Here is a 27,782-nt window from a genome sequence, read left to right as displayed (position 1 = left end):
CTCGACCGGCGTCATCCAGACAAGGCTAGAGATGTTCCAACGGCAGACCGCCCTGTCTCGGCCAACGGTGAAGAAGACGTTTTCAGTCGGAGATACCACAACGCTCACCGTTTCGCGACAGTGGCTCTGAAATGCACAAGACGGACAGGCCGAAATTCAGCTTTTCAGAGCAGACAAACATTAGCGCAAGAACGATAATGTACGCAACGCAGTTACACAGAAACCGTAATGGAGTTGTTAGCGTGGCGCAGGAATTTTATTGCTGTACGCATCACCTGAACGAAATCTTGGCTCACAACAATGAGTTTGAACAAATTGTCGTGGCAAGTGACATAAAAATGTGGGACACACGTTTTGTTTTTTTTTCTTTTTTTAATGGCCCGTACAATTGTTTCCTTGGAATAATTTGTGTGATATAAGCTTTCTAACACCGCTAACCTTGTGTTCGTTCTTATGTGGACGAGCACTGAGCCATCGGTGGCGCACGAGGCTCCGCACTCACCTGTATGACGGGCCGAAACTTCCTCTTGAAGGAGCCCTCCATGATGAGGTTGTGCGTGGTCCCTACGAAGACGTTCTCGTCGGCAGCATTTGGCAAGTGTTGGCACATGGCATGCACGCCGCCCGTCCCCTTCGGCAGCTGTCGAACGAAGAGCAACTCCTTCTTTCGCTAAACAGCCCTCGCAATTAAAATATGCATGCGTAGAACGTTGGACTGAGACTGACTGAAGACAATGTGTTGCAGCAGCCGATGGCCATCCTACATTAGCCACCACTGTTGTCAAAGCTGGCCAATGCTTGTAGAAATACTGTGGTTGAACAATCATAGCCCGTTGCATAGTGTTAGTTTCTTTTGAAGTCAATTTTTATCCTGGTAACGGGGTATGACCTCGCCCGCGATTATCAGTCCTAACCGGCTCAGCTACCTTATTTAGTACCATCGTTGGCTAATGATGGCTAATGTGTTGGCTAATGTTGGTTTATCCGCAGTTATAACAGCCACATTGGCTTCATTCCATCTCAGTCCATTGATTCTGTTGTCTACCAGTTTTTTTCTTCCGGAAATGCATCACTTCTAAAGAAAGTAGAACGCATGCTTAAACGGACCCTGCAGCACCTTTCCAAGTAATCATCAAATTGCTTCATTACAGCAGTTTATTGCCTCGCGAATCGACTGCCGCAAAAAAATGTTAGAATCCGTCAACTACGAGCGTAGTTACAAGGATCTGTCGCGAGCTGTAAGCGCGCTGGAAGCTATGCAGGGAGGGATGGCACGGGGGATAAAAGTTACGTCACGCGAGCGTCATGACCATGAGCACTTTCGTTTCGTTTTTTTTTCTTCTTCTAGCACGCGGCTTTCTTTCAATGTAATCGCCAGAGCGCGCGGCCACGTCGCGCCATCCCGCAGCGGCCGCGGTGCCTATGCAGCACACGATGCTCAAATTAGCCAATGGTCGTGGACTTTGGGTTTATGGCGCGCTCATTTGGGTTTATGACATCATTTGTCGATCGAAGAGCGAGCGATTTCTAGATGACTTCAAGAATTACTTGTAAACTCCAGGCCGCATGCTGTGCCACAATGTCTGGCTCACATGTTCTCAGGAGCCTCGACTACCGATCGGCAGCGTTTTCTGACCCGGATGCTCAAAAACTGCTGCAGGGCCCCTTTAACGTATACGCCCCTGCACACAGGCGTATTACCTCCAAGAGAAGTTTCTATGCAGCCGGTTCATCTTAACGAATTCGCGCAAGCACACGGAGACAAAAAGGAGATACACAAGTACGAGCACGTTTATCCCCTCTTTGTCTCCGTGTGCTTGCGCGAAATTGTTAAGATGAATATGTTCCAACCAGGCCGAGTTGCAGTATTGCTACAGCCGGTTGGGCCGGATAAAGATCTGCTAGTAGGCATTCGCTAATAAACGATGATCCATGTGGTCACGAGAGAACGTTATGTCTCCCGTGCAGCTGTATAAGATGCTCCTGATGACATAGTTATGTGCAATGCTCTGGTAGGCCCCACATGGCCACGACCATGCACAAGTATTGAAATAACCTATCACACTATGTCGAGGCCCTAACCTGCGCGCCTTGATATAAAAAGTAAGTTATCATTATTTTAGAATAAAAGTAAACCGCATGTCCCATTCGTCATTTGTGCTATTTCTATGCACTCTATGGGATTATTTACTGTATTTAAGACGAGTCTGTCGCTCTGTGGGAGATCAGCGATTGCGGAAGGCGCCTGACAATAAATCGCCGTACAACATTTGGTGGAGGTGCGGGCTTCATATTGTTGGTGTGTGCCGTTATTTGTGGTTTATAATTAATGTACAATGTACATATATGCACACACTTCTTATGTAATGCTCCCATGACAAAAGGTGAAAAATTCTTGGAACGCGAAGTGTCGCTGGAGCCAACGTTGCGACAAGTGGTCTTCTTCAAGGCAGCAACTGCCATAGCGCGCGAAAAAGGACTCGCATAAAGGAGGCAGGACGACTCACCAAAAAGAGTATGGGGTAATCTTTCTATTGTTTTTTTTTTCTTGGAGTATACACGAAGCTCTCCCACAGCGTCACGCAGGTGTTTCACGACCAGTATAGAAGTATGGATGGACCCTAGTAATATGGAGAAATTAAATTAAGTTAACCGCTTTAATGACATCATCCTCGTCATCCTCAGCCTACTTTCATGTCCGCTGCGGGACGAAGCCCTCTCCCAATGATCTCTAATGTGTCCTGCACTGCGCGAGCTGACTCGCATATTAATTTAATCTTTCCAACTGACCCGCTGCCGTCCTCATCTTCTGTTCCCTTACCTTGCTATCCACTCCGTTGCTCTAACTATCCTACGCATTGCGTCGCCAGCCGAGGTCCGCTCATTTTACTTGATACCAATTATAATACCAGCTACACGCATAAATCCTACTGTCTTCTGATCTGTTAATGTTAGGGCACCTTTATTCGATTATCCATCACATCACAGTGATAGACACTGTACACTTGCGCGAATGAATAATTATTATTGCTGAGCGGGCGTCGAACCCGGAGCACCTCAAAGCAACAAAGTTGGTTCATCCAATGAGAGGGACATATGATGAGAGGGCTGAAGTTCGCCGGCCAAGAATTTCGTCGCCCCGAAATCCTCTGCCGACAAATGGTATACATGGTAAAAAGGAACGCGTCGATGGGCGCGTCGAGGAACCCGCTCTGATTTATTGGCATCAAAAACAGTTTATGCGATGAGGAACTCCAATTGACGTTTATCCCGCAGTAAGTGCAATTTGAGAGCCGCCGGGACATCCTGCATGTATAGGCCGCTATGCATACGTGGTTTTCTTTTATTGAAAGTCGTGTTCTTTACGGAGGGGAGTGCATTGCTAAACAGCAAGTGCATTGACGACCAGAATCGCTGTTACGTGGTAAAGTGCCATTGTACGATGATCCACCGCATACTTTCGAAAGGACATGAGAGAGTAGCTTTTCGCATATACTTACCGATGTTACGCCAAGCTTCTGGAACTTCTTGTCGGCATCCCACGCCTTGATCTGATCTTCTCTGTCTACAGCCGACGCTGATATTAACAGATTGTGCGGCAGAAACAGGAGGACGTTCACGTCGTTCTGAGATAAAGACAAAAAAAAAACGTGAAATAACATACAGCAAATGAAGTCACAGTGGGAACGATTCGGTGTGGAATAACTTACACACCATTTCATTCGAGACTTCAATTTGCCAAGCCGTCTACGTATCAAACGTCGCGAGTGGCTTGCATCTGCTATAAAAAACGGTTTTATCGTACGAAATTTTACAAGAAGACTTTCGGGGAAGGCTAGAAGGACGTAAAAACGTTACGCGCAAGTTTTACATCAGCTTCAGCATTTATTGTACCACACCTCAATGTACAAGATTCATTTAAGTTATCTCGCGTGACATTGTCTACAACAGCTGAACTATTCGCTATCCTAAGTGCTATAAAATTTACAAATTCTGTAAGAGATGCTCAAAAATAAGTAGTTTTCAGTGATTCACAGACGGCTCTAATATCACACTGTAGCACAAAATGCAAAACAATAAATGATAGTCTAATCTACGAGACACTTAAAGAACTCAGAAAGGCAAATCAAAGGCATCATGAAATAATGTTCCAGTGGATATCGGGACACTGCAACATTCCTGGCAACACGGCAGCTGATGAAGCAGCAAGACAAGCACACCATAAAGATGATATGGTTTCTATTCCAATATCGCAAAATGAATTGCGCAGCATTTTAAGGGCAATTTTAAGTGCAGAAATACGTGGTTTGACCAAAATCCTAAAAGCTCTGATTTATATCATATAGATCCACTTATTCAATTTGAAATTATATTATCTTTAGACAGAAGTGTGGAAATCCTTACTCGCCGACTAAGGCTTGGAACTGCCTACACCAAGCATTTTTGACACGGAATTGGCCGCGATGAAACTCCTGAATGTGATTGTGGATTCGTGCATGAAGATTCGTTCACCTCCTAGAATGCCCACACCACGACACACCAAGACGCCAACTGAAGTCACTGTTAACGGCATTAGACCGCAGACCACTAAGTTTAAGGAAACTTTTGGGCCCGTGCCCAACAAGAGGTTTGCAGAAGTGCGCTTTAAAAGCATTGGAAATTTTTCTTGAATACAGTGGCATTCTTGGCCATTACTAGCGCACTTAGGCTTTGTTTTGTTTTAACGTCACAGTGTCTATTTGTGCGACTGTTGACTATTTTTGACTTGGTTATGTATGTAACGGTTGTTCAACTTATTTTTTGCACCAGCGTGTATATACATATGTGTGAATGTTGAATATGTTATTTGACTGTTAGGCTATGTCTTGACTGTTATAGTAAGCTGTATATTGTATATGTTGCGGATTTGTTATGCTTGGACATTTTGGACCCTATATGCTGTATGTTCGACACCTCTAAGAGCTAAACAGTAGCCGGCGCTTTATTTGCGCGCCAACATCTCCTTACATCGTGTCAATAAAAAAACAACAAAAAGCTGGCATTCGAGAGACAATTGTAAATGACGTGCGAATTTAAAGATTGTGCGAAAGGCGAACACGTGACGTGCGCGGAAACGACAAGTGAAGATTCATCATTTAAAGCACCATTTTCCCATTATTCGCGCGAAGTTCAATGTGCATGGCCTAATTACCCGCTGCCGCAGCGCTATGCAAGTGACATAAGCACGTTTTCAATAGCAGACTTTGGCGCCAAAAACACGATTACACAAAAGCACAGGCTCTGCCGTCCCGTGTATGTGGTCTTGTGTGATCGGGTTTTTGGTGCCCAAGTCTACTATTGATAGTGAATATGCACAACTAGCCAAACAGCAAGTACTGCTACGTTTGCTTTATGCACCCGTACTGGCGAACAGGAATTGGCTGACACGTGACAACCAGTGCACCGCGACCGTGCTCTGACCTCGTGCGCCCTGAATTCCTTGCTGATGAAGAAGTAACTGCCTTCCTTGGAGGCCGACCAGACGGTGACGTAGCCCGCATCGTCGCCGGTCACGAAGCCTGCGCTGCCCATGAAGTCGACGGCTGTGATTGTCTTCGGCGCATGTTCCTGTGCGAGGCAGAAATTGTTGTTTCACGGCACAGAGTGCTGTTATAATATACAGCCAACGCGAGCGTCTTATCATTTCCTGAAATTGTTTCCACTGTGCAAAATTAGCGCTAATATTTGCAACCGGCACGCTCACCAGCTCACATATAATAAATACGGAAATGTTACGCGTGCGTTGGCGTATTTTCAGTGAATAATGGGGTGCCCGAAACTTGAATGCACGCAGCTACTCGCCGAACAGTTTTCAGCTTCGCACAGAAGCTTAAAAGGGAGAGAGAAAAACGATTTCTTACGTATGTGCTAGTGAACTGCCTTTTCACAATGCCAAAGGCTAACCCTTGCCGCGAGAAGAAATTCAGAAAACACGCAAAAAATAAATAAAGCGCGCGAGCTGCGCCTCTGTACTTCGTCCACTTGGTCCTTGCGGCATTCGCTTGAATGAAAAAAAAATTAACAAAATAAAGTTTTTCCAGTACAGTCCAGTACTAACTGCGCGTTCACTTTGTCCACTTCGTCTTTGGGTCGTTCGCGTGAGCAGCAACGCAGTAAGGGTGAGACGCGTGCTCCACACCGACGGGGGGACACGTGCGAGTCGCGTTAATTCTCGTCGGCGCTGGACCCAACTTGGCTGCTTCTGCTCGCTAGGCCGTGGGTTCTGGCGCTGCTGTCGCTTTGAGAAAACTCCATTGTGCGGTGCCTATGCGTTGTCGCGTGTGCTTAGAGCTTCACTCCACGTGGCTACGGGTCCATCTACGCTTTCGCTCTCACATCCTTAGAAAGCTCCAGGCATACCCCGCAATTTTCTGACGGCGTCTGCGAGGCACCACACGGTTTCTATTATGTTTCAAGAAATTTTGTTGCACCAACTTCCTCTGTCGCTAGCGATCAAAGTGCAGGATGCAGTGGACGCTCTCGCGAATCAGACTCGAGTAGTGTTGTGCTACACTAAGAAAAAAAAGCGTATACGTGACTCTTTTCGGAGAGTTCTGACTTGCCACGTATACGACTCTCTTTAAAGAGTCACGGTGACTCTCTTCGTGGGCCAGTGCCGGCACGCTCTAGGAGAGTTCCCTGACCCTCTAGGAAGAGTGGAAGGACTCTTATCCGAAGGATCACGTTACCACTTATAGGGAGCCAGACGACTCTTGCCGGTAACACTCCTATGGGGGTCAAGTGACCTACACCAAAGCGTCAAGCGACTCCACAACTATTTTAGGCTACTCATTTGACCCTCGCTCTACTTTTGCGCGACTACTGTTGAAAATAGTGAAGTATTCATTTTCAAGTCCAATAATACCTGCCGTTCTGCCCAGCGACTGCAAAAAAAAGAACAGTTCAATTTTAGCATTATTTGAATAAAGCTCGTCAAAACAACACACCTTTCACAGCAAAGTAATGTAGAAACCGCGAAAAGATGGTCTGTGATTTTCAGTTAAGAAGTTTAGGTATTCCTCATTTACATGCTTGTATGAGTATAGCCAACTAAAATGTGTGACTGATGTGCATAGTGTCATATGGTGCAAAATAAACGGCAGAAATCGGCATCATGTTTCAATCTTTATTCCTTATGATTAAGAATAAATGAAAAAGCGGTGATGGCTGGAGGCATCAGACTTGTGACTTGCTAGGCTGTCGCTCCTGTTCAGCGTGAGCACCATAAAAACGGTATCTGAAAAGCAAGAGGTGATATTATGATGAGAAAATGAAATTGCAGTAAAAGTTTGCAAATCTACACAATAAGTAGCTCACACGGACATAATGAAGGCTCACAACAAAACAACAAATGCAAACAGGCATGGTAAGGAACCAAGTTTTTTGCCGTTATCGTGTAAAACACAACTTGCAAAAATAGTAGCGTTTGTAACACGTCACTAGGCGACAAACTTGCAGCACAAGATCATGTGAGCCTCTTTTAAACAACAAACGAAATTGGTTTAAGCTCCTTTGCGTTGGTGCCACTCACCTGTTTTCCTACGTCGTCTTGTCCAACCAAAGGAAATGTAGGACCGACTGCCTCGTTCGGTTGACAGACCGAACGCCGCTGTTGATTTTCCCATCACGAGCGGTGAGGCGCCAGACGAAGCGACACCTTCGTTTTCCCGAGTGTGGCTGACAACTGGAGTGAAGAGGCGGGAGAAGTGATCTGGGATTCTGGGAATAACCAAAACATACACACTGCTTATTTGTGTTTAAAACCACCCTTTGTTCAACAAACCGTTATTGTACACACATCTCACAGAAGTGTTTCGTTCGAAATAACTTTCCAACGAAAACAAATTCTCAGGTAAAAGGCAGCGGGAACATCGTTTCGCAATAGGCACTGGCTATGCGCGAATGAAAGCACTTCTTTTCTGAGAAATCGCTTCAAAATTTGGTTTCAGAATAAGCACGGCTTTGCGCCAGCATATTCCGACACCCAAGCACATCCTCCGGCAGTAAGGGGCACGCAGTGAGCGGTTATGACCGCATGTTTTACAAACGTAATTCATCCTTAAATACTCAGCAAACATATTCGAGTACGAGCGCCCGAACGACACCCAGTGCGCACGGACGCCGTCTACGTCGAGATCAGACATGTCATATGCTAGAATTAGCGCACATAACTCCCACAATCACGTACACTCACTTCATTATGTTATAGCGTCATCGCAGATGTTGGCAAACCACGAAAACAGCAAACAAAAACGAAGGAAAAAGTGCACGGCGGCGGCCGCAACAACGCGCGCCGTCGAATGTTTCTAGCCTTTTCGCCTTACCGGCGAGGCGTGTCCAACTTAAGTGACTAACGCGTACGTGCTGGAAGCATCCTACTATATCTGCACCTAGAACTACCGTCTTTAAGCCAAGAAAAACCATACTATATAGTGCGTCTAAGCGTTCTGTAGACGGGCTTTTTTTCACGTGCCCACGCGCGGAAGCACGCTGCACACTCAAGGTTGATGGAAATGTGGTTATGAAGTAGACTAAAGCGCATCTCAACACGACATCTTGCACCTTCAACAATGCAGACACAATGTGCGATCAGCAAAAATGACCCTTGATAATTGTTTGCATCGCTCATTTTATGGGAGCTTGTACAGCAACGCGCATAACGGTGTCAACCCGTTAACTGACCGCTTTAGTTGGGCATCCGCAACAGCCCCGCGGACGCAGGCTGCTGCTGGAAATGGCTGGCAGATAACTTCCGCGAAGCTGCTGCAGACGCCCAGCTAAAGCTGTATAATTAGTACCTACGAAAGCAGTACACTCACCGTTAACGGGCGCACGTTGTCCGCGTCCGCATCTCCATGAATATTCCGCCCTCCAAGCGTGACTTCGACCACGTAACCTGGCGTCAACGCCACCGAAGATGCGCATTTTTGTCGAACACAAAACTGCACGACAGGCAGCTGACGCAACCCGCGCATCCGACGCAACGCATTCCAAAACACCGAGCAGACAGAGAGGAGGCCGAGGCGCGGCGCCAGCCCGGCTGGCTCCGTCGGCGAGCGAGGCGAGCCAGTGATGTTCCGTGCAGGGAATGTCCCCTTTTTCGGAGAATCTTCAGCCGTCATTTTGATCGAAAGGTAAAGGGAATATCTGCGATATTGAAGGGAATTTCAGCAATGGTTATTTCGCGTAATATGTCAAAAACATGGCAGTCACAGTGCGCTTTCGGCTTTTGCAATTGCTTAATATGTAATAATGGGCTCGTTCGTGAGCCATGGTATTGATGAAGTAGCACAAGAAAGACACATTCACGCACATATAAAACTGAGGCAAACACAAGCACTGGGTGTGTACGCATCATTTTATGTAGGCGAGCTTGTGTCTCTTTTGGGCTACTTCATCAATTTCTGCAATCGGTTCTGGCCTATGCAGCACGGAAAGGCACCGCCCTTAAAACCTGTTTACGATAATTATATGGAAATATTTCCTGTTCACTCCGGGTGTTCGACTCAAAACCCACGTATATACAGGCAACATAAGATTACTAAGGCCATGCTTTTGTGCTGTGCAGGAATGCAGGCACTAGTGATGATTTGAATAGACGTAAACATGTCACACGCATCCATTATATATGTGCGCGCGCGTGTTTTCGCACTTCGTGCACATTACTATCATAGTGCAGGGAAATATGCAGGGATTTTTTTTTTCGAAGTGTGCAGGGAAAATGCCCGAACTAGGGAATTTTCATGCCTCGAAATGGGAATTTTTCGGCGTAGGATGGAACATCACTGAAGCGAGCCACCGCTCCATGAACGGCGCCGAACGGCAAACGCGCGGTACGTATGGCGTATACGACGGCGACTTCATGACGGAAACCAATCGAAACGCGCTCCAGGAGAGTTTCGTGACTCCAGCCGAAATGCTCTCTCCTTCTCTTCAATTACTTTCCAAAAAGGGTCAAATGGACACCCGATCATGCGGCCATAACCCTCTTTTGACTTTTTTTTTTCTTAGAGTGTATCACAAAGCTCGTTCCCTCCCATTCGTGGAACGGGTTAAGTTCCTTGAACGAGCTCCACTTCGAGCATAGGAATGTGTTTTAAATGTAACGTTACTTTAACGTTATATTTGATTCTTTAAGTTAAAATATACTGTCGGCTAATCCTGAGGCGAAATAAAGTGAGCAATTTAAAACTCATGCCGAACTACGCATGTTATAAAGGAAAGAATGACTTTGAAGGGCTCGTTTCTAGTTATACGCAATATTAATGAAAACTAATAGACAATAATGCCAAAGAAAGTATGGGGGATGTTATTCGTTGTAATTAGGAAAAAGTGCGAAGAAAGTAAAGTGGACGAAAAGATAACTTGCCGCCGGCAGGGACCGAACCTGCGACCTTCAAATAACGCGTCCGATGCTTACCACTGAGCTACGACGGCGGTCATCCTCCCGTCCACTTTATGGGGCATATATGTGCATTTAAACCTAGGAGTGTTAGTCAGCGCCGGTCGCAGCCATGGCGGCGAGCCATGGCCACTCGCCGCCATGGTTGCGACTGGCGCAAATAAGTGGTATTTCTCTCTCTCTCTCTCTCTCCACACACGTGAAACTGCAACATTGGTGCTCGTTTATTACAACTGCAACACATATGGCACTTTCCGATTCGGTCTTCAAATGCTCAGACAGGACACCCAGACAGTCATGTGCGGGTCGGGCCGATAGCGAACGGTTCGCGGGCCGCGTGTTTAAAACCCTTGGTCTAATAGGAACATTAAGGCAATATATAACTCTACTTTGGGATAGCGTACGTTGCACCGGTGACCATGCCATGAGCTAAGACATATAATAGATGTTTTAGACCCAGATTCTGATACCTTGCTACATGCATATACGTGTGACATGACGAGTCACAAAAACACCATATGGCCTAGTTGGTGTCTGTTCATGCTTAAAGGGGCCCTGCAACACTTTGCCAAGTAGCCATGGAATGGTTTCATTAGAGGAGCTAATTTCCTCACGAATCGACTGCCGCAAAAATTTGTAGAATCCGTCCAGTACGAGCGGAGTTGCAAAGATTTGTCGCACGCTGTAATTGCTTCCTCTCTTTCTCGGCTCGACGAAAGCGCTGGAAGCTAAGCGGGTAGGCGTGGCACAGGGGGAGAAGGTACGTCACGCGCGCCTCGCGACCTTGAGCACTTTTTTTTTTTTTTTTGAACGCGCGGCGTACTTTCAGTGCGATTGCGCGTGTGCGCTAAAGTGTGCGCTAGGGTGCCTTGATGCCCGCGCGCAGTGTGCGCGGGCCAGTGGCGGCCTCAGTAACTACCGAGCGCGCCATGTTCAGATGAGCAAATGGCGTGGAACTTGAGTCAATGAAGCAGTGATTTTGAGTAAACAGCATCATTTGTGAAGAGAAGAGCAAGCGATTTTTAGCTGACTTTGAGAATTTATTGTAAATCCCAGGCCGCGTGCTGCGCTATAATGCTTCGCTCGCGTGTTCTCAGGAGCCTCGACTACCGATAGGCAGCGTTTTCTGACCATGTTGAAAAGGTGTTGCAGGGACTCTTTAAAGGCCAACTCCGGCGATTTTTGACCATGTCAAAGTAATGGCGCTTTCATGTTCCTGAGACGCTCCTGTCACGGGTCCAATACTCGGAAAATTCTCGGAGAAATACTCGGAGAAATACTCGGAATACGAAAAATACGATACTCGGAGAAATACTCGGAAAATCGGACAATAATTTTAAATAAGCGAAAAAGCTCTACACCGAAACCAAAACCCAACCGAGCAGTACTGTCTTCGCGTGACGTATGAGTCGGCGAAAACCGTAAATCGTGCAAGGCATGCTGGTCCCGCCAGCGCGTAGTATGAAAGCTGCGAAAGCGGCGAAGAGCAGACGCTCAGGGGAAAGGGCACCCCATCGCAACAGCCGTACCATATCTATGACTGACCGTGCTACGTGCACAAACTCCTCGGAGCTGCCGGAAAATGACAGCTGCGATTCGGACGCATTTGGAGGCCAACTAAAATCGCCATTCATCTTCGATGAAATAGAACACACCTGTTCAGTTATTTGCTTGCCTGGTTGCGCATTCCACCGCCAGATGGCGCTACTTGTCCCGGCGGCTCAAGTTTGTGGGGCCGCGATCGGATAGAATGCTATCGCTGAGAAGTTTGTGGACTAACTAAAGCGTTTTAATATTGCTATGGAAAGAGTGCACTGTGCACCCTGTATACGTTACGGAAAGTGTTTCCGTAACGCATGGAATTCTTCAGCCGGTACCGTATTACCGCACTTTCCGTGCGGTAAACCGGGCCTGCTAGCTAAAACACTCTAATATAAAGGCGCGGAGTATCAGACGTGCGAGTGTTTCGTGACGAGGAATTGTGTGCAGCCCACAAGGCAGCACCACTTGCGACCCATCGCACGCACGCCCACAAGGAACTGAAATTCGCACGCCCAGCCAACCAAGCGCTGGATACCAGACGCTGTAGTGGCACCTCGGTTCCGTCACTTCCGGTTTTCCAAAAATGACGTCACGCTCACAATATTGCCAATAATTCTGGGAAGCAAGGTGGAGGGAGTAGGAGCAATCAATAAAATTCATTTTAATGAATCTGCGTATCTGGCCATCCTGTAATTTGGCATAAACGACGGGAGCGTGGTAAGGAACGTACCCAGCGAATTTTATTGAAATCCATTGATCTCGAGAAATCACCGGAGTTGGCCTTTAAGAAGTGGGAAAAACACGGGGACGAAGTAGAGATACACACAGGACAGGCACTTCGTCCCCGTGTTTTTCGCGCTTCTTAAAGAGGCCCTGCAACACTTTTTCAACATGGTCAGATAACGCTGCATATCGGTAGTCGAGGCTCCTGAGAACACGTGAGCCAAACATAGCGCAGCACGCGGCCTGATATTTACAATGAATTCGCAAAGTCAGCTGGAAATTGTTCCCTCTTCTCTCGACGAATGAAGCCATAAACCCAAATGACCACGCCATAAACCCAAAGTCTGCGGCCATTGGTTGACTTGAGCATCGTGAGCTGCATAGTTACCGCTGCTGCCGCGGGATGCCGCCGCGCTCGCCCTCACGATCACACTGAAAGTAAGCCGCGGGTTCGAAGAGAAAGAAAAGAAGAGAACGTGCTCAAGGTTATTACGCGCGCTGACGAACGGACACAATCGATTCCTGGGGCAGTAAGCTCTTTTAATGAAGCCATTCGACGATTACCTGGAAAAGTGTTGCAGCGCCCCTTTAAGAACGAGTCACAAAACTATTATTCCAACATAATCAACAAGACGATAGTTTGTTTAAATTTTCCATAAGACTGGCACGATTGCAGCGTATACTACGGCGAGTAGAGGTAGTAATGTTAACTAACCCTTCACGTACGCAAGTAGTAACCTCTACTAACCCTGACACGCTGAATAGTAACGAAGTCGACATGGGGGGTAGTACTCCATTCTACTTGAAGAGAGTACTCACAGCGGTGATGGCGTCCAGACGGTCGAGGTAGTTCTCTTTTCCCTTCCTCCAGAAGCACAGATGCTGCACGCCGAACGTCAGGAACAGCTCGTTCTCAGACGGCGGGAAGTGGCAGCCCAGAACGGGAGCTGGATTTGCCTGAGGCCGAAATGGGCACACCGGCAAGAATAAACACTCGAGTCGAGTAAGCAAATGGATGGGTGTTATGCACATTATCACAGAGCCATGCAGCCATGCGCTATGCGGTATAGAAAGTAAGCACCAGTGTAACGCTATGGGGGCCGTCCCCAGATGTCTGCATGTGCGTGCACGTTGTTCAAGGAGCGATTGCTTGTCAACAAGACATGCATTGTCAGTTCGAATGTATCTCCTATTTATCTTGAAGCACGTTTCGTAGATTGATTGAGGTATCTGGACGGAACTGCAGAGGACGTCTCTGTCTTGACTGCTAGGATAGGGCTTTAGTTTAAAACGTCCCTCAACAAACTTCGATGACTTGGAATGCCGGTGAAATTCAGTTTTTCCCGCGTTAAAATGGGGAAGGGTACCGTTCAAATTCGAGATATTACCAAAGAAACACATTATCTAGAGTGGCGATAGTAATTCACCTTCGTTTCGCGAACACTTTTTCGAATCGATTTTCCTATTACATCGCGCACAAAGTAATCGCGACGCCTTTATGAAGCACGCCGTAGAGGAGGACTCCGGGTTAATTTATTCAGCTGGGATTCTTTGAAGCGCACCTACGTCAGTGCATTTTCGCTTTGCTTTGCTGTGCTTTCTTTGCTTGCTTGTTTGTTTTGGGAGGCGGGGGTAAGGGTATCCCGCCCTTATCGAATCATGGCATCGAACCCGCGACCTCGTACTTAACAGCCCAATTTCGCAACCCTAAGACACTGCAACGGCAACCTCTCACCTAACCATCTGCCTGGTTTGATGTTTGCATTTCGGCATGGCTCGTGAACGGCGTACTACATAAACATATAGCCCAATATTAGTAGCTGCAGAACACCCGTCGGAAAGGTTGCTGTTCGGGCGAGTTGGTGTTTCATAACTGCAGCATGTATTAGCGCGACGCGTATAATAACCACGACACACACGAAGAGACAGGTAGGTGCCAGACATTTCATGACCTTCAAACTGCTTCTTATATACGCACGACTCATCTATCACGTGTTCGTAATCCAAGGCACATCATCTCTTTTCCCGACAAAGAAACTGAAGGCGAGGTATACACGTGCTTCCTAATTCAGCTATGGCTTCAGCTTCTTTTATTTCGCGTGTTAGCCGATTGCGAGAACGGCCGATTACAATGCAGCTATACAGATGCAACCACAACATGCGCAGTGCGCCGCCCGAAAAGCTCCGGCTGACGGTTTCTTTCTTGCGCTGTAGCAGTGCTCGCGTAATCTCTCATTAAGGCACCTTCTAGGCACCTCGTGTTACACATTCCTCGCCTGACATTGACCTGCACGTTAAGCATTCTCAGAGGCTCAAGCGATGCTGTAAAATCAAAAGTCCGCAGAACGTCTCGCGTAGCATTAAGTTCCACAGACTTTCTTCCTTTTTACTCCTTTCAGAGAATAAATTTGAAAACTTGCTGTTTACTTGTTTTAACACTAAGCGCAGAGTCACTTCAGATGGGAAATTTCTTTTTTTTTTTTTGTCACTGATCCCGTTAATGGGGATGGCAATCGCCGGGCTGATTCCAAGGGCGGACGTATCGGCCCCCCGAAACGCACCACGAAAGTGCGGACAATTTAGAGTTGGTCCTTTTAGTGCGCCAGCGAACGCCGGTTGTGGTCCAAAGACCGAGTCAGCGCCGAGATTCGATAACACAAACGAAATATATTCTCAGTTATGGCAATACAAATATCACAAACACATGCACATTCAACTGGTACCAGTTACAGCTTCACAATATAACTCAGACGGTGTTAACACAAAGGTAACTAAACAAACAGATCACACGCTACAAATGCAATCTCATGCATTACAACTATTCAAGGACAGTTAAAGTCCTGAATATACAACGGCGTATCCAGTCCACAATTATTGGACAGTACTTGAATGCTTCTCTTCTAGGAAACACACGCCAGCTCCAGCGTTGATCGTCGTAGTTCAACCGTCCTCGTTACTTGTCACGGCTCACACGGTGTCGTCATCGGATTCTTCCAGATCGACGATCGACTGACCGCACAACATCATAAACACGTCTTCTTTGACGCAGCCACACTCAGCATAACTTCACGATCTCCGGGCCGACTCACTCACTCACTCACTCACTCACTCACTCACTCACTCACTCACTCACTCACTCACTCACTGAATGACTGGTCGTCGTGGCACGCTTTTATCCCTTCTCCCCCGGTTTCCAGAAGCGTCGGGAGGGTACTTCGGCGTGGAGTACAGCCAAGGCTAGGAAAAGGGCGAGAGCTTTCTCGTAGGTTCGAATCGCGGCAGCGTCGCTCGTCGATGCGTCATCCCTTCCCTCTAGAAAAATCGAGGCTTTGCCGGGCGTTTGATCTGAGACTGCTAGTGGGCGAGGAGGATGCGGAGCGTCGGCATCTTTTGATACTTGTTTTTTCGTCGTTCGCGCTTCCTGGGCGAGCGGCTCGCGCCGTTCCATCCCGCTGCTGTTTGAAAGCGGCCGCGCGCGCGCTTTATGGACGCGCTCGTTTGTGACATTTATTAACAATAATACATGTGCACGGTATACCTCGTTCACTGAAATAAGAAAAACAAATCGAGCAGATGAGGAACTTACAACAGCTCTGCCAAGGATCTCGTTTTTCTGCCAGTCCCACAAGGAGAGCTCGTGGTCGTGGCTAGAGTCCACAGCAACTAAGAGCGTGCCCTAAGAGAAGACGTAAATTTACCGCAGAATAAGGCACACACTTATGCATAACTGATACTGCAGAAGTATATCTACACCAGCACAAGATATCTGATCCACCTAAATTAGAACATGAGAAATCTGTATTACGAAACAGGCAAGATTATAACGTCTTAGGAAAAGGGACAAATCACGACGTACGACACAACGAGGTTATTTTGCATCGTCACTTATATTCCATTTTCTAAGGCCTTCCACGCTGTTTGTAAGAACTCAATCCAAACCAACTAGTTGAATTTTCCTACATATGCCCATAGGCTCCATAAGCAAGAACGTGGCCCAAAAGTGTCTGGTACTGTAGCCCCCGTTAAATGATGGAAGGACTGCCTCGTAAACGCAGCAAATTGTGGCAACAACTCGTGCAGGCTGTGTCAGCCTCTCTCTTTCCTTACCAGCTTTGTCTGATTTTGTTCATTCTTTTTGATCTGGCTGTTGGAATACTAACAGAGAAAAAATGCAAACATTTTATGAAAGTTTTAAAAGCGGAGCTCTTTAAGCTTTTCGTTGTGCCGGGTAGTGCGAACAGGAATTGTCGTCATCGTGAACCATGCTCGCTTCGTCCTCTTCATCATCTGCTTCGCTCCCGCAACACGTGCGCCGTTTTGTCCGGCGTGGAATACAAAAACTATGATGGGCGAGTCTCTTACGTGACGAAAGATCACGTAACGTCTCGTAACAACTAGTACAGTGACTGAACTAGCGTAACATCACGTAACAACTAGTCACGCGACTAAAAATCATGTAACATCACATAATAACTAGTCACCTGACTACAACCACGTAATTACTAGTGACGTGACTAAAACCACGTAACATCTAGTCACGTGACTGAAATCACGTAACATCACGTAACAACCAGTCACGTGACTAAAATCCGGTGACAACACTCACATGACTAAAATTTATGTGCCATGATGTAACTAGTCACGTGACTAGAATCATGTAACCTCACATTACTCGCAAGACTAAAAATCACGTAGCATCACGCCACATTAGTCACGTGACTAAAAATCACGTAACATTTAGTCACGTGGCAAAAATCACGCAACATCGCGGAGTAGCTAGTCACGTGACATGTTCCCACCAAAAACCACGTAACAGCTAGCCACGTGATTAAAATCACAGCATCACGTAACAGGTCGTCACGCGACAGCCTAGCCATGTCTAGCCATACTTAGCGCTATTAGCAAAAACTTGGCATTACTAGCAAAACTTAGCTAGGTCGAACATTAGCTCCGCTGATGGTTTCAGCTTTTCGCCACTACTGCAGCTGCGCATTTTTTTCTTCGACACAAGGCATGGATAGATATTTTGAGGACAGCAGTGAAGTGACTTGACATCTTCAACATGGAAAAGTTCTTGGACTGTACAAAGACGAATAAATGCAGTGAACATTTCTATCATGATATCATGATTTTTATCATGAACCAACACCAACTCGCCCAACTTTTCACCTTGAACATTTCTAAATGTTTTAGTAGCATTCCTGGAAGAGATAATGACATAGCATTAATATTCGCCGGTCTTTTTTTTAAGAATAATTTTTTCAACGACCGCGGCAGTTTCCTTAATCTGACCAAACGATGTCAGCGCTCGGTATTTACCTTTATTCCCGGCTTTGACGCTTTTTTAATGGTATGCGCACCTGAGGTCCACATGTTTCTAACGCCGAGTGCGAGGAAACGATTGTTTGGCTGCCGAGTATATTAGTGTGGAGGATCAGGGTCTGGATGCCGAAAAGCTGCAGCGACGAGGAAAGGCGAATAAGTTCGGGTGCCATTCGCTGGCACCACTGGCAGGCGCCACTGGTCCCGCAGGGGCGACGCTTTGGTTCACACTGTTCCTGGCACCCTACGAGAAGTTTCCGACGCTAGCACCTATGACGTGCCTGTTTCCACGTCCGTGAAGACTTATTCAACACGCTGCACGATGCCTTTGTTTCCGAACATTCTCAACGCCACGTTTGCCATCGCTACGACGCGTAAGTGATCTCTTCCAGAAGCAGGCGTTCGTTCCCCGCCATCTAATTAATGGATTCTCCCGAATTTTATTACGGGCATCTGTTACTGTGGAACGGTATAGTATAAGGTGCTCTGGCTATAAAGAATCAGCACTTCGGGCTAGCACCGTGTGTCGCTATGGCTTCGCTGCGTGTGTCGTGCTATCTCCATCCAGGTTCTTAGAAGCGGCCATGTTCTCTCTCATGCGTCCGATCACCTGGGCCAGACAGGCACCCCCTTTGTATCACACTACGACTGGCATGTGGTGATCGTCTTCCAGTTGAGGCTTTTTTGTTCTTTCGCAAACGACTGGAATTATGGCGAAGACAAACAAAACGTGACCTTGCAGAGTTCTAAAACAGTTTAACCGGGCCTAATATGGGCTGGACTCAGGCCCACCCCGAGCCTGACACAAGCCCCAAGTTCTGAGGTCCGGCTTGGGTCCGAATCAGCGGTTGCTTGCTTTGCCGAACCCGACCCACGGGCTCGGCCCGGACAGTTCTCTAGTTTAGGGGAACCTTGAATACAGAATCATGAAAAGGGATGTGCGTCGCATGCATTATCCAACAAAATTTATTGTGAAACAAAAACTGAGCAGACAAAGTTCTTTGTGCGCTAACATGACGAAGCTTATGTATCTCACCTGGTACGAAAATCCAAGGCACGACAGCCCTACGTTTATTATTCCCGCCCCAAGAACTGCCAGCGTTTCAAGTGTGTCGGTCTTCCAAATGCGAATGTGAGCCTGAAAAACATAGAGAAGTAACGTAACTGGCAAAATGCACATCGCGAATAGACCATTTTTTACGGGATTCAAGTCTACTGCTTCTAATTGGCATGAATTCCGTGCAGTGAATTTCTTTCTGTGAAAAGCGGTAATATAACCATCCCATATGGTGAAGAATATCCTCTCTTGCTTGCCTAAATCTGCTAAATCATCTGCGCAACAAGCGCTGGTAGTTCAAACTTAGTTGCTGGCGTGCTTTCTGTTCAGTTAAATCAAGAAGCAATGCGAATACTTTTTGTAGAATGGGGTAAATTCGTTTTCTAGACACGACACATTGGAGTCGTGCATTGCAGTGCCGCTTATGCTGGTATGTAAAATTAGATGGGGAATAACTGGAGAGCTTTGAAGCAGTGCGCCTCCACCTACTCTATTTCACTCCTATGCAAAGTTCGCATTACATGAACAAAAAAGAAAAAAAATGGTACTGATAAAAAAGACTCTTTAACATTGGCAAGCACTATAACATGAAAGAGTGGCATCGAAGGCGGGTCACTGTATGCAGTCGCTGCGGATATTCCGAACAGATGTCCGTGCGTCTTTCATTGCACCGAAAGCTGTTCATATTCATGAACCTGCTTCACGTGCGGCTATGGTCCCGCTATTATAGCAAGTGGCAATGGACGACTGCCCAGACAACCCCAAGTCTGAAGCGTAGCTGTTGCCTTTGCTTTTGTGGACATCGCCAGAGATACAGCGTGAATCAAAGGGCTCTGGAAAAGAGTCTTCAAGATTAGCCCTTTTGTGCAGCTTTGCGCAGCGCCCGCTGAGAACTAATGAAATACTTGTGCGACGTTTTTCAGCAGATAGCGGTCCCTTCGTGTGCCTCACGTGCATTCAAAGTGCCTAACAAAGATGTCTCACGGTGAAGCTTACCGGAGGTGCGTGGTTGAAGCCAGCGCCTTGTCCCGTCGCCGCGACGTCTTCGTTGTAATTGTACGCAATGCTGGAATATCAGAGAATCACAGGTTGCGTAGCGCAGGGAGAATAAACGCAAAATAAAGAACGAAACGACACACAAAGCGCAAAGGTTACATACCTCAAGACCATGAACCAACAAACCCAAAATTACACTGTCTTGAAGTTCATTTCGCGGCTCTTTCGTACGCCCATTGCCGTGCCCAAGTTACGCAACAACGGTGAAAGGAAGCGTCCACGAAGTTATTACGGGTATCTTCAAAGCCGCAGCGCGCGGCCTCTTTTTAAGCGTATATCTTAACGATATGTGCACGAATTTAAGTTACAGAAAAGAGCGTACGGAGGCGACTTGTAAGAAAGGTTCTTTGCCTTGCAAACTGCAATTTGTGAACTGCCATCTGCTGACTGTTCCCCCGCTGATGATTACCGATGTAACGCAGCCCGCGTTACACAATGTTCATAGCTTAAAAATACCGAGTTAGTTACAAAAAATCTGAGTTAAAAAGGCAAGATACGCTTGCTCAAACCGTTCTCTTACAGTTTAAAAGGAGTTCATGTATGCAGAAGCCGAGAAAGAAACACCAGCACATTGAATTGCACTTAAGTTTAAACAAATAATTTGGCAATACCCGCGCGATCACGGTGATTACGAAGCAGTGGCCAACGTAGACATGGCTGCAGATAATTATTTGCTGAATTTTGAACGTAATTAAGGTAGAAACCTTATGAAAAATAGTGCTTGCTTTGACTAACATTTTGCAAAGACTCTAGCCAAGCAAAACAATACAGAACTGTTTTACTACTTGGCGTTGACCAGGTAGTGAGACAACTAGTTTTGGCGATTCATAAGTGGAAGTTTCTTTCATAAACGCAACACGCGGAGAAAAAATTCGAGGAAAGTGTGATGTGATATAGCTGCGCATCCGCTACCGTTGCGTGCCCTTGAATGCTTTCTGCGTGTAGTCTGTAGCTTTGCCTGCGTTTTGAATTTACAAGAGAAAATACATATAAAGTACATTTTAGATTCGACACTGAAGCTGGCCTAGTTCAAAAGTAAAGTTATGCACCCTAATTAGGTACGATACACACAGCTAAATGTGGCTTCCAGCAATTACACTGACGAGGACACAAGGACGACCTCGTCATCGGCTGGAAACCCCCCTCTCTATGTGCGACCATCTAGCACAGGCAAACTATATTATCAAGCCTGACAGCAATGAGCCACGAAACGAAATCTACGTTTGTCCTTCGGCTCGTCGTCTTATAAGGCCGCAAGGCATGGCTTCTGTGCTTTTGAGTAAGTGGCTGTTACCAGTCGATGTCCATAGAGTGTCCCATGTAGAAGCGCTGCTGGTGCTTGGACCGGTTGAAGAGGACAGCCAGAGCCGCCACATTGTAGAGGATCTCACCTGAGCGGACCACGTGGAGGTTGTTAAATGGGCCGTTGCCTTGGTAGCCGTGGCTGACATAAGCATGTCAAGGATGGTTCTGGTTTTACAGCGGGTGGGTGTTCGCAGTCTGGACTCGCCAAACGCCCAGTCCGTGGGTAGCGATGCGGGCTTGTTGGTCTGTCATGCTTCTTGGATGTGGGTGCGAAAAGACAAGGACGAAGGGAAGGGACTATTTCGGCGAAAGTTGTCTCAGCAAAACGTCACTGTCATTGAGTAAAACGGAATTAAACTACTTGCGCACGTGCTAAGGCCTGTCTTGTTGCCGGCGTTCCAGAAGCGGTAAATTTCGTCGTAGGAAGTTTTCAGCCCTGTCATGTTGTTGATTGTGTTGTTAGTTTTTTTCATGTTATATGCAAGTGGTCACGTGGATGTCATGTGCAAAAATAGGTATATCAGTCGGCTTGGTGATTGAAAGTAAACGTTCTTGTTGTCAGTAGCGCCAGTGTGTGTGTGTTTCTTCCCTTCGTCCTTGTCTTTTCGCTCCGACATCCAAGAAGCCCAGTCCGTAAGCGCTATACTCGCTGGCAACTTGTCTTGGCAACTCAGGGAAAGGGGCGGAACTTCTGCACACAGCTACGCCAACGCGATGTGGTCCGGTTGCGAGGAGACGGAGGAGCCAAAAAGTATTGTCATGCGTGCTATATATATATATATATATATATATATATATATATATATATATATATATATATATATATATATATATATATATATATAACTCCCTCCCCCTTGGCTACGCCAGTGCGCAGTCCACAAACAACAGCGATTGCCGTCTCGCCATTGTCCGCTGCGGCGGCGAGCCTGTCGCGGCTGCTTCCCTTGGTTATGCGGTCCTTTACTAGTGGTGCCCTCCGCGGGACAACACGTAAAGCCGACATGGAGAATTTCAGAAACCTGGAAAATTCTGGCTTTGCGAAAATGTGATGGCAAACGTGCTCTTTAGGGGGCCGCTCACGATGCTGACGAACGCTAGAAAAAAGACGCAATGTCGATGCCTCCCGAAAACAGCGTTCTAGCGAAGGCCGCAGTTTACAATAACAGTCTACCCTTACGCGTCTCTTAGACATTTGCCCATGCATGGAGACTTCGCGCCCGTCAGCTACGCTGCTCACCCACCTTCACCGAGTGAAATGGTCTCTAGTTTCTTTTTTTTTTTTCACGTAGAAAACACGACGCAATTGTGGGACTACATTTATTAACAGTAACACTAACGCAGTTTGACTCTGTAGCCTTCGCTTCATTGCCAATAAAACTAGTCCACGAGTATGATTAATAGCGAACAGAGAAGCAAAACTGCATCTGACCCTTTACTGCAGACACACGTTTGCACGACCACGACCGGCACATAAACGACTTACAGCGACCGTATGAGAGGGACTCTATGTGGCGGCTTGACTGTTCCCTTTCCCCAGGTGCGGCAGTATGCTCAAAACCACCAGTAGGGAGACAACTGAACGGCCGCATTACTAACCAGCTTGATCATTTGATAAAACTGCATAGTCACTGCATACACTAAAATAAAGCGAATTAGGTAACACTACAGCTCTTCAATACGAATTAATGAAAAGCAACAGAGCTCATACGCAACAAATAAATGTAATGGAAGTGGTCTCAGTCTTTCCCTCCGCCATACCTTCGCAGGCTGCTGTCAACGCTGCTCTGCCAGCTAGGGTCCACAATCGGGACAAAAGCCCCACGGTGGTCGTCATTCAGCTGAGGGAACACACCGGACGTATACGTCATTTTCATAATTTTTGCAATGTTCGCTTGAGCGAACAAAAGTTTTTTTTTATTATATAGGAAGCATTTAATGGCTTAATTCTTTTGCGGTGCGGCGCAGTGCTCTGCCAGAAGAACGCCTTAGGTCCCGGTTTTTGCCTGTTGCTGCTGCGTTCTACAGCATCCATCCGTGACACACGTTCTCATGCAGCTTGTTCCTGGTCTATTTAAAACTCAGAAGAATTCGCCAAGTGAATGCTAAATCTGGCCGCCGACGAAGCGTCGAAACTAGCGCTGGACCTCTCGTACGCGGTTTGCTGCAATAAGTAGGATGAAAACGGCAATTTGTGAGCAGGCGCACAACATTCTATGAAATTAGTGTTCTTAAAAAATCTAATTCAGCAGACATAAGCCTCGAAAAGAGTACACAGGAGCTACAGGAAGAAGTAAAGAGAGAGCTGTACCGAAAGGCAAACCACTTAACGTAAGATGTGCTAAGAGAAAGTGGCAGAAATTGAAACTGCTGTCTGAAGATACGGACGCTTTTGCATTTCGACCCATCGAAATATTGCAGTCGTGACCGGGAATCGAACCCTCGCGCTGAATGTTTAGAAGCGTGACGCGTAAGCCACTAAGCCACCAGGGCCCCACAGGGCGAGTAATCCGAAGACTATCATGCGCATTTTCGAAAGTGGACGGAAAGGAAAAAGAGAGCGAGGAAAAATAAAAGTAACCAAAAAGGAGACACACACCGAATTAGTTTTTTTTTTCTGTCATTTTTTTTTACCGCAGTCCTTGCAGCTCGTCTTCCTCCCTATCATAACTGATCCCTGCAAAAAAATGGCTGCCTGGGCTTGCTTTTTCCGCTAAGACGAACTCTTTGTACGCAAAACGTAAGAAGTATTTCTTTCTCAGGTGTTATTGAATTCTGAACACTTCCGTCGCCTTACTTTTTTGTACCCTCATATGTTATTCGCCCCTCAAGAAGATAGCTTAGGTGCATAAAGGCTGCCAGGGAAAGCAGCCGTTGCCTGAAGCGTTCCTTGTTGTTCAAGTGCTTCCTCCTAATATTTTATCTTGTCTCAAGTCAGAGAATTCAGGCTGATTTACGGACGCCGCGCTTAAATCGCAGATTAAGAAGGAAAACATCAACATCCAAGTAAGTTGGGTCACAACGAATTTTATTAAAAACGTGGGATAACTTAAGATACGTTTGAAATTAAATCCGATCAGAAAAAAAAAGAAACAAAACCCCCTGCTTACTTGCACAACACCGTAGCCAATGCACGAGAAGGGGGGATTTTGTGTTTGAAATTGATCCACACCTGCGGGCACGGAAACTTAAGTTTGACCTCCATTTTCTTCACCACTAGTAGACATTTGCCTCCCAAATAAGTGTACATAATGTAACGAGATATTACTGCACAAGCCAAGACTGATTGACTTCCGTTTTAGCGTAACCGCATAGGAATGCAGCCTGCCGGCACAACTGCCGGCTCCGAGTGCTTGCGGCGCTGTAACATGCAAATGATCACCGACAGAAGGATACACCCAGCATATTTCTGGCCTCCTCTCCAACCTCCTGGTGGGCGTTTTGTGGCTGGACGTGGACGACGTCTCGGTCGACATGGGCGATGACCAGTTGGTCGACGTAGTGGCCGTGCTGCCGCTGGCTGCCTGCGAGCCCAGCTCGGCTTGCTCCATGTGCACGGGACTGGCCTGCGGCTCGCCTCGAGGCTCGACGTCGTTCACCGCCGTGGCGGTGTGGTCGGCCACCATCGCCGAATCCTCGGCGCTCGCTTCCCACTCATCGCCGTTCACTTCCTCGTCCATGCCTCCGTGAAGCTCGGGAAACGGCGTGTCCGCGCGCTCATCTCCCCGCTCCGCAAGTGAACCTGCAAGGGAAGTTCCGTTCAGAAGAAGTTTAACTGGATGCCACCTTAATGGTTCCTGGTTGTCGATAACCCTCTTTCAGGCACAAGCATACATCTAAAGGGACACTCATACGGCACTCGCAAACCGGCCTTAAGTGAACGCTGCGTGCGCGCGGAGCAAAAAAAAAAAAAAGAGTTTCGGTGCGCGTAAACAGACACATTCTAATCATCCGAAGAAAGTTCACGAGAACTAAAGCTACGTAGCTACGCACTGCGTGCAACTACGCTCGCAATCGAACCTTGCTTTGTACTTCCGTCTTCTGGCTCACTGTCCCCATCCTCCGATTGCAAGTCGCCTGCAGACATGGAATAAGAACGGATTCTCAGTTATTGCTAAGCTCGTATCGTGAAACAACCTTCGAGGGACGCTCAAGTGAGACACTGAATCAGTTTACGCATGTGAATTTGGGACTGTATTACGATTAATTTCACCGTCACAGGTTACATTGTTGGAAGAGGAAATGAAAGTCAAAGTTTCATGTTTGAATTTCGCGGCGAAACTTCAGCATGTGAACGTTAGTGTGGCGCCACGAATTTCAGTCTTTTTGCGTATTTTCCCCACATTTGCTATATGAAATTTTCCGAAAATAGCTACGTGAGGACTTTGTGTCCCTCAGCACACAATGTAAATTGTCTTTAGCGACAAACGATTACGGAGGCCCTAGTAGACACCGTCAAAATCTATGACGTCACGGCAAGCCGCTGCGGGAATTTCCAGGCGGCTTCACCTCCTGTATTTTTGCGCGTTTACTCTCTTAACAAGCGTCTTCTCGCGGTAAGAGTGGTAATTTCGGTGTAGTGAAATTGTGATTTATTTGCACGAATAAAATCGTTTTTTTTTTTCACTTCAGTGTCCCTTCAATCGATACATGGAGGCTAAATAAAGGGAGAGTGGCTACGTTGATTCGCCTTTTCCAATAATGTCTTCTAGAGCATGTAATTAATTTAAACACGAAACCCAGTAAGCAAACTGCCTCCACATATTTTTTGACAGGATGGCAAAGCAACGAGTACTCTCCCAGAAAGCAACATTCGCCACATAAAGTATCCGTGACGTGGCACACACTGCCCTCCCAAATTCACAACATTCATTTTACGTCTTAAAAAAGTACTCCTGCACTAAGCTACCACTACATGCGAAAACAATTCATTCTTGCCTCTTTCGCTCTCTCTCTTCTCCTCGTCTGATTCAGCGCTGCCTGCACAAGCAAACACGGCGTGAAAAAGCAATGTTAATCCTTTTACCAAACGCTGTCTGCATTTTGAGTTGCGAAAAGGAGTAGAGGAGACAACATGCAGCGAAATGCTGCACATCGGTTCAAACACAAAAGTTGGTCCTTGTTGTATTCCCGAAAATAATGCGCATTCATTCATTCATTCATTCATTCATTCATTCATTCATTCATTCATTCATTCATGAAAACTGCAGGCCAGCAATTAACACCTGCGGAATTGGCTAGGTCACTTTAAAGGAATAAAAGTGATCTTAAAGCAAGAACAGCCAGTATCCAAGGACATGTCAAATGGGCAACATTAGAACACTAACTTCGGACAGTGCCCAGCTTCAATAACGCCGAGTGGCCGATAGTTTCACTCTTAAACACATCGCAGGAAGAAAACGGGCTCGTGACTGTTTGATCTTGAAAATTTTGGAGTTAATAAATGACTGCTCTTACAGGCGATACTCCTCAATTTGTCGTCGAATCTTGTGGCGCATCTACGTAGCATCATCGTCATGGCCACCAGTTCCGTCATTTGTATGCCCACCCGTCATGTAATGTTCCAGTGGGTACAAATAATCAAACATGAAAAGTCTGCGACTTTAACATGCTCGTCCGGTACTAACAAGTCTGAGATCATCAGGAGGTCGGGGACCTAAATGTTGCCAAATAAACTATAACGAGGAAACGTAAGACAAAGAAACTTAAATCTAACGTCAGCCATCAGGAAAAGTGATTTTCTTTTCTCATATTAGTAAATTATTCTTTCACAATCCCAAAATCACCACGCTTGCCGGGACGAGACGCATGGTAAGCGAGAAAATGTGCAAAAAGAAAACGCGGGTCGCGACGCCACCTTGAAATTGCCGTTTTAGAGCTTATTTTTTCTTATTTATTCGTTTTCCCTTCTAAAGGGTAGCAATGTGCTATATTTCTTGGTTAACGTACCTGCCTCTCCTTCGCTGCTATAAACCGAAAGGAAAATTGACAACCACCCGTCCGTAGCCCGAAGACACAAGAAAATCTATACGGATTTCTCAGAAAGAAAGCTTCTTAGTTGCCGGCAAATTCGTCCTGGTCCGGGGATAAAACCCGGGACCAGCGCCTTTCTGGGCCGTCGCTCTACCAATTGAGCCAACCAGGAGCTAACCAAGGTCCGCGGGCCAGGACAAATTTCCCGGCAACTAAGAAGCTTTCTTTCTGAGCATGGGTATTCTTGTTGCTTCGTGTACTACGAACGGGTGGCTGCCTGTGTGTCTTTCTCAACCCTCTACCACCTTGCGCGATTCCGCAGAACTTACTTGCAAGCCCAAGTTTTTCTTTGGCGGGCGGCAT

The 27,782-nt window shown here is 46.7% G+C and overlaps 2 protein-coding genes across 2 annotated transcripts; both read right to left on the bottom strand.

Moving 5' to 3' along the window:
- Positions 1-16,393, bottom strand: LOC119376592 (echinoderm microtubule-associated protein-like CG42247; the record flags this gene model as incomplete). The annotated part of the gene is made up of 6 exons (XM_037646374.2): positions 16,293-16,393; positions 13,526-13,663; positions 5,461-5,607; positions 3,501-3,626; positions 503-640; positions 1-126 (listed from the first exon to the last, which is right to left on the bottom strand). Coding segments are annotated over exons 3-6 (501 nt in total), but the record flags the coding sequence as incomplete, so codon positions are not given.
- Positions 10,195-27,782, bottom strand: LOC125756212 (77 kDa echinoderm microtubule-associated protein-like). Its single transcript, XM_049411450.1, has 10 exons — positions 27,749-27,782; positions 25,467-25,523; positions 24,843-25,188; positions 21,436-21,585; positions 20,082-20,151; positions 18,990-19,166; positions 18,067-18,162; positions 16,293-16,382; positions 13,526-13,663; positions 10,195-10,200 (listed from the first exon to the last, which is right to left on the bottom strand). Exons 1-10 carry the CDS (start codon positions 27,780-27,782, stop codon positions 10,195-10,197), a joined length of 1,164 nt encoding a protein of 387 aa, XP_049267407.1.

The sequence above is a fragment of the Rhipicephalus sanguineus genome, unplaced genomic scaffold (assembly GCF_013339695.2).
Source record: "Rhipicephalus sanguineus isolate Rsan-2018 unplaced genomic scaffold, BIME_Rsan_1.4 Seq162, whole genome shotgun sequence".
NCBI classification, from domain to species: Eukaryota; Metazoa; Arthropoda; class Arachnida; order Ixodida; family Ixodidae; genus Rhipicephalus; species Rhipicephalus sanguineus.
The sequence above is the reverse complement of the archived record's forward strand: the minus strand, read 5'-3'. Positions and strand labels throughout refer to the sequence as shown.

Bases quoted from the DNA above. Each gene is read 5' to 3' on its own strand.
- LOC125756212 (XM_049411450.1), bottom strand. From the start codon at position 27,782: ATGCCGCCCGCCAAAGAAAAACTTGGGCTTGCAA. The intron at 20,152-21,435 runs GTAACAGCCACT...CTGATATTCCAG, and splicing joins CACTCTATGGACATCGACTG to CATTGCGTACAATTACAACG. The intron at 19,167-20,081 runs GTAAGCTTCACC...TATGTTTTTCAG, and splicing joins GCTTCAACCACGCACCTCCG to GCTCACATTCGCATTTGGAA.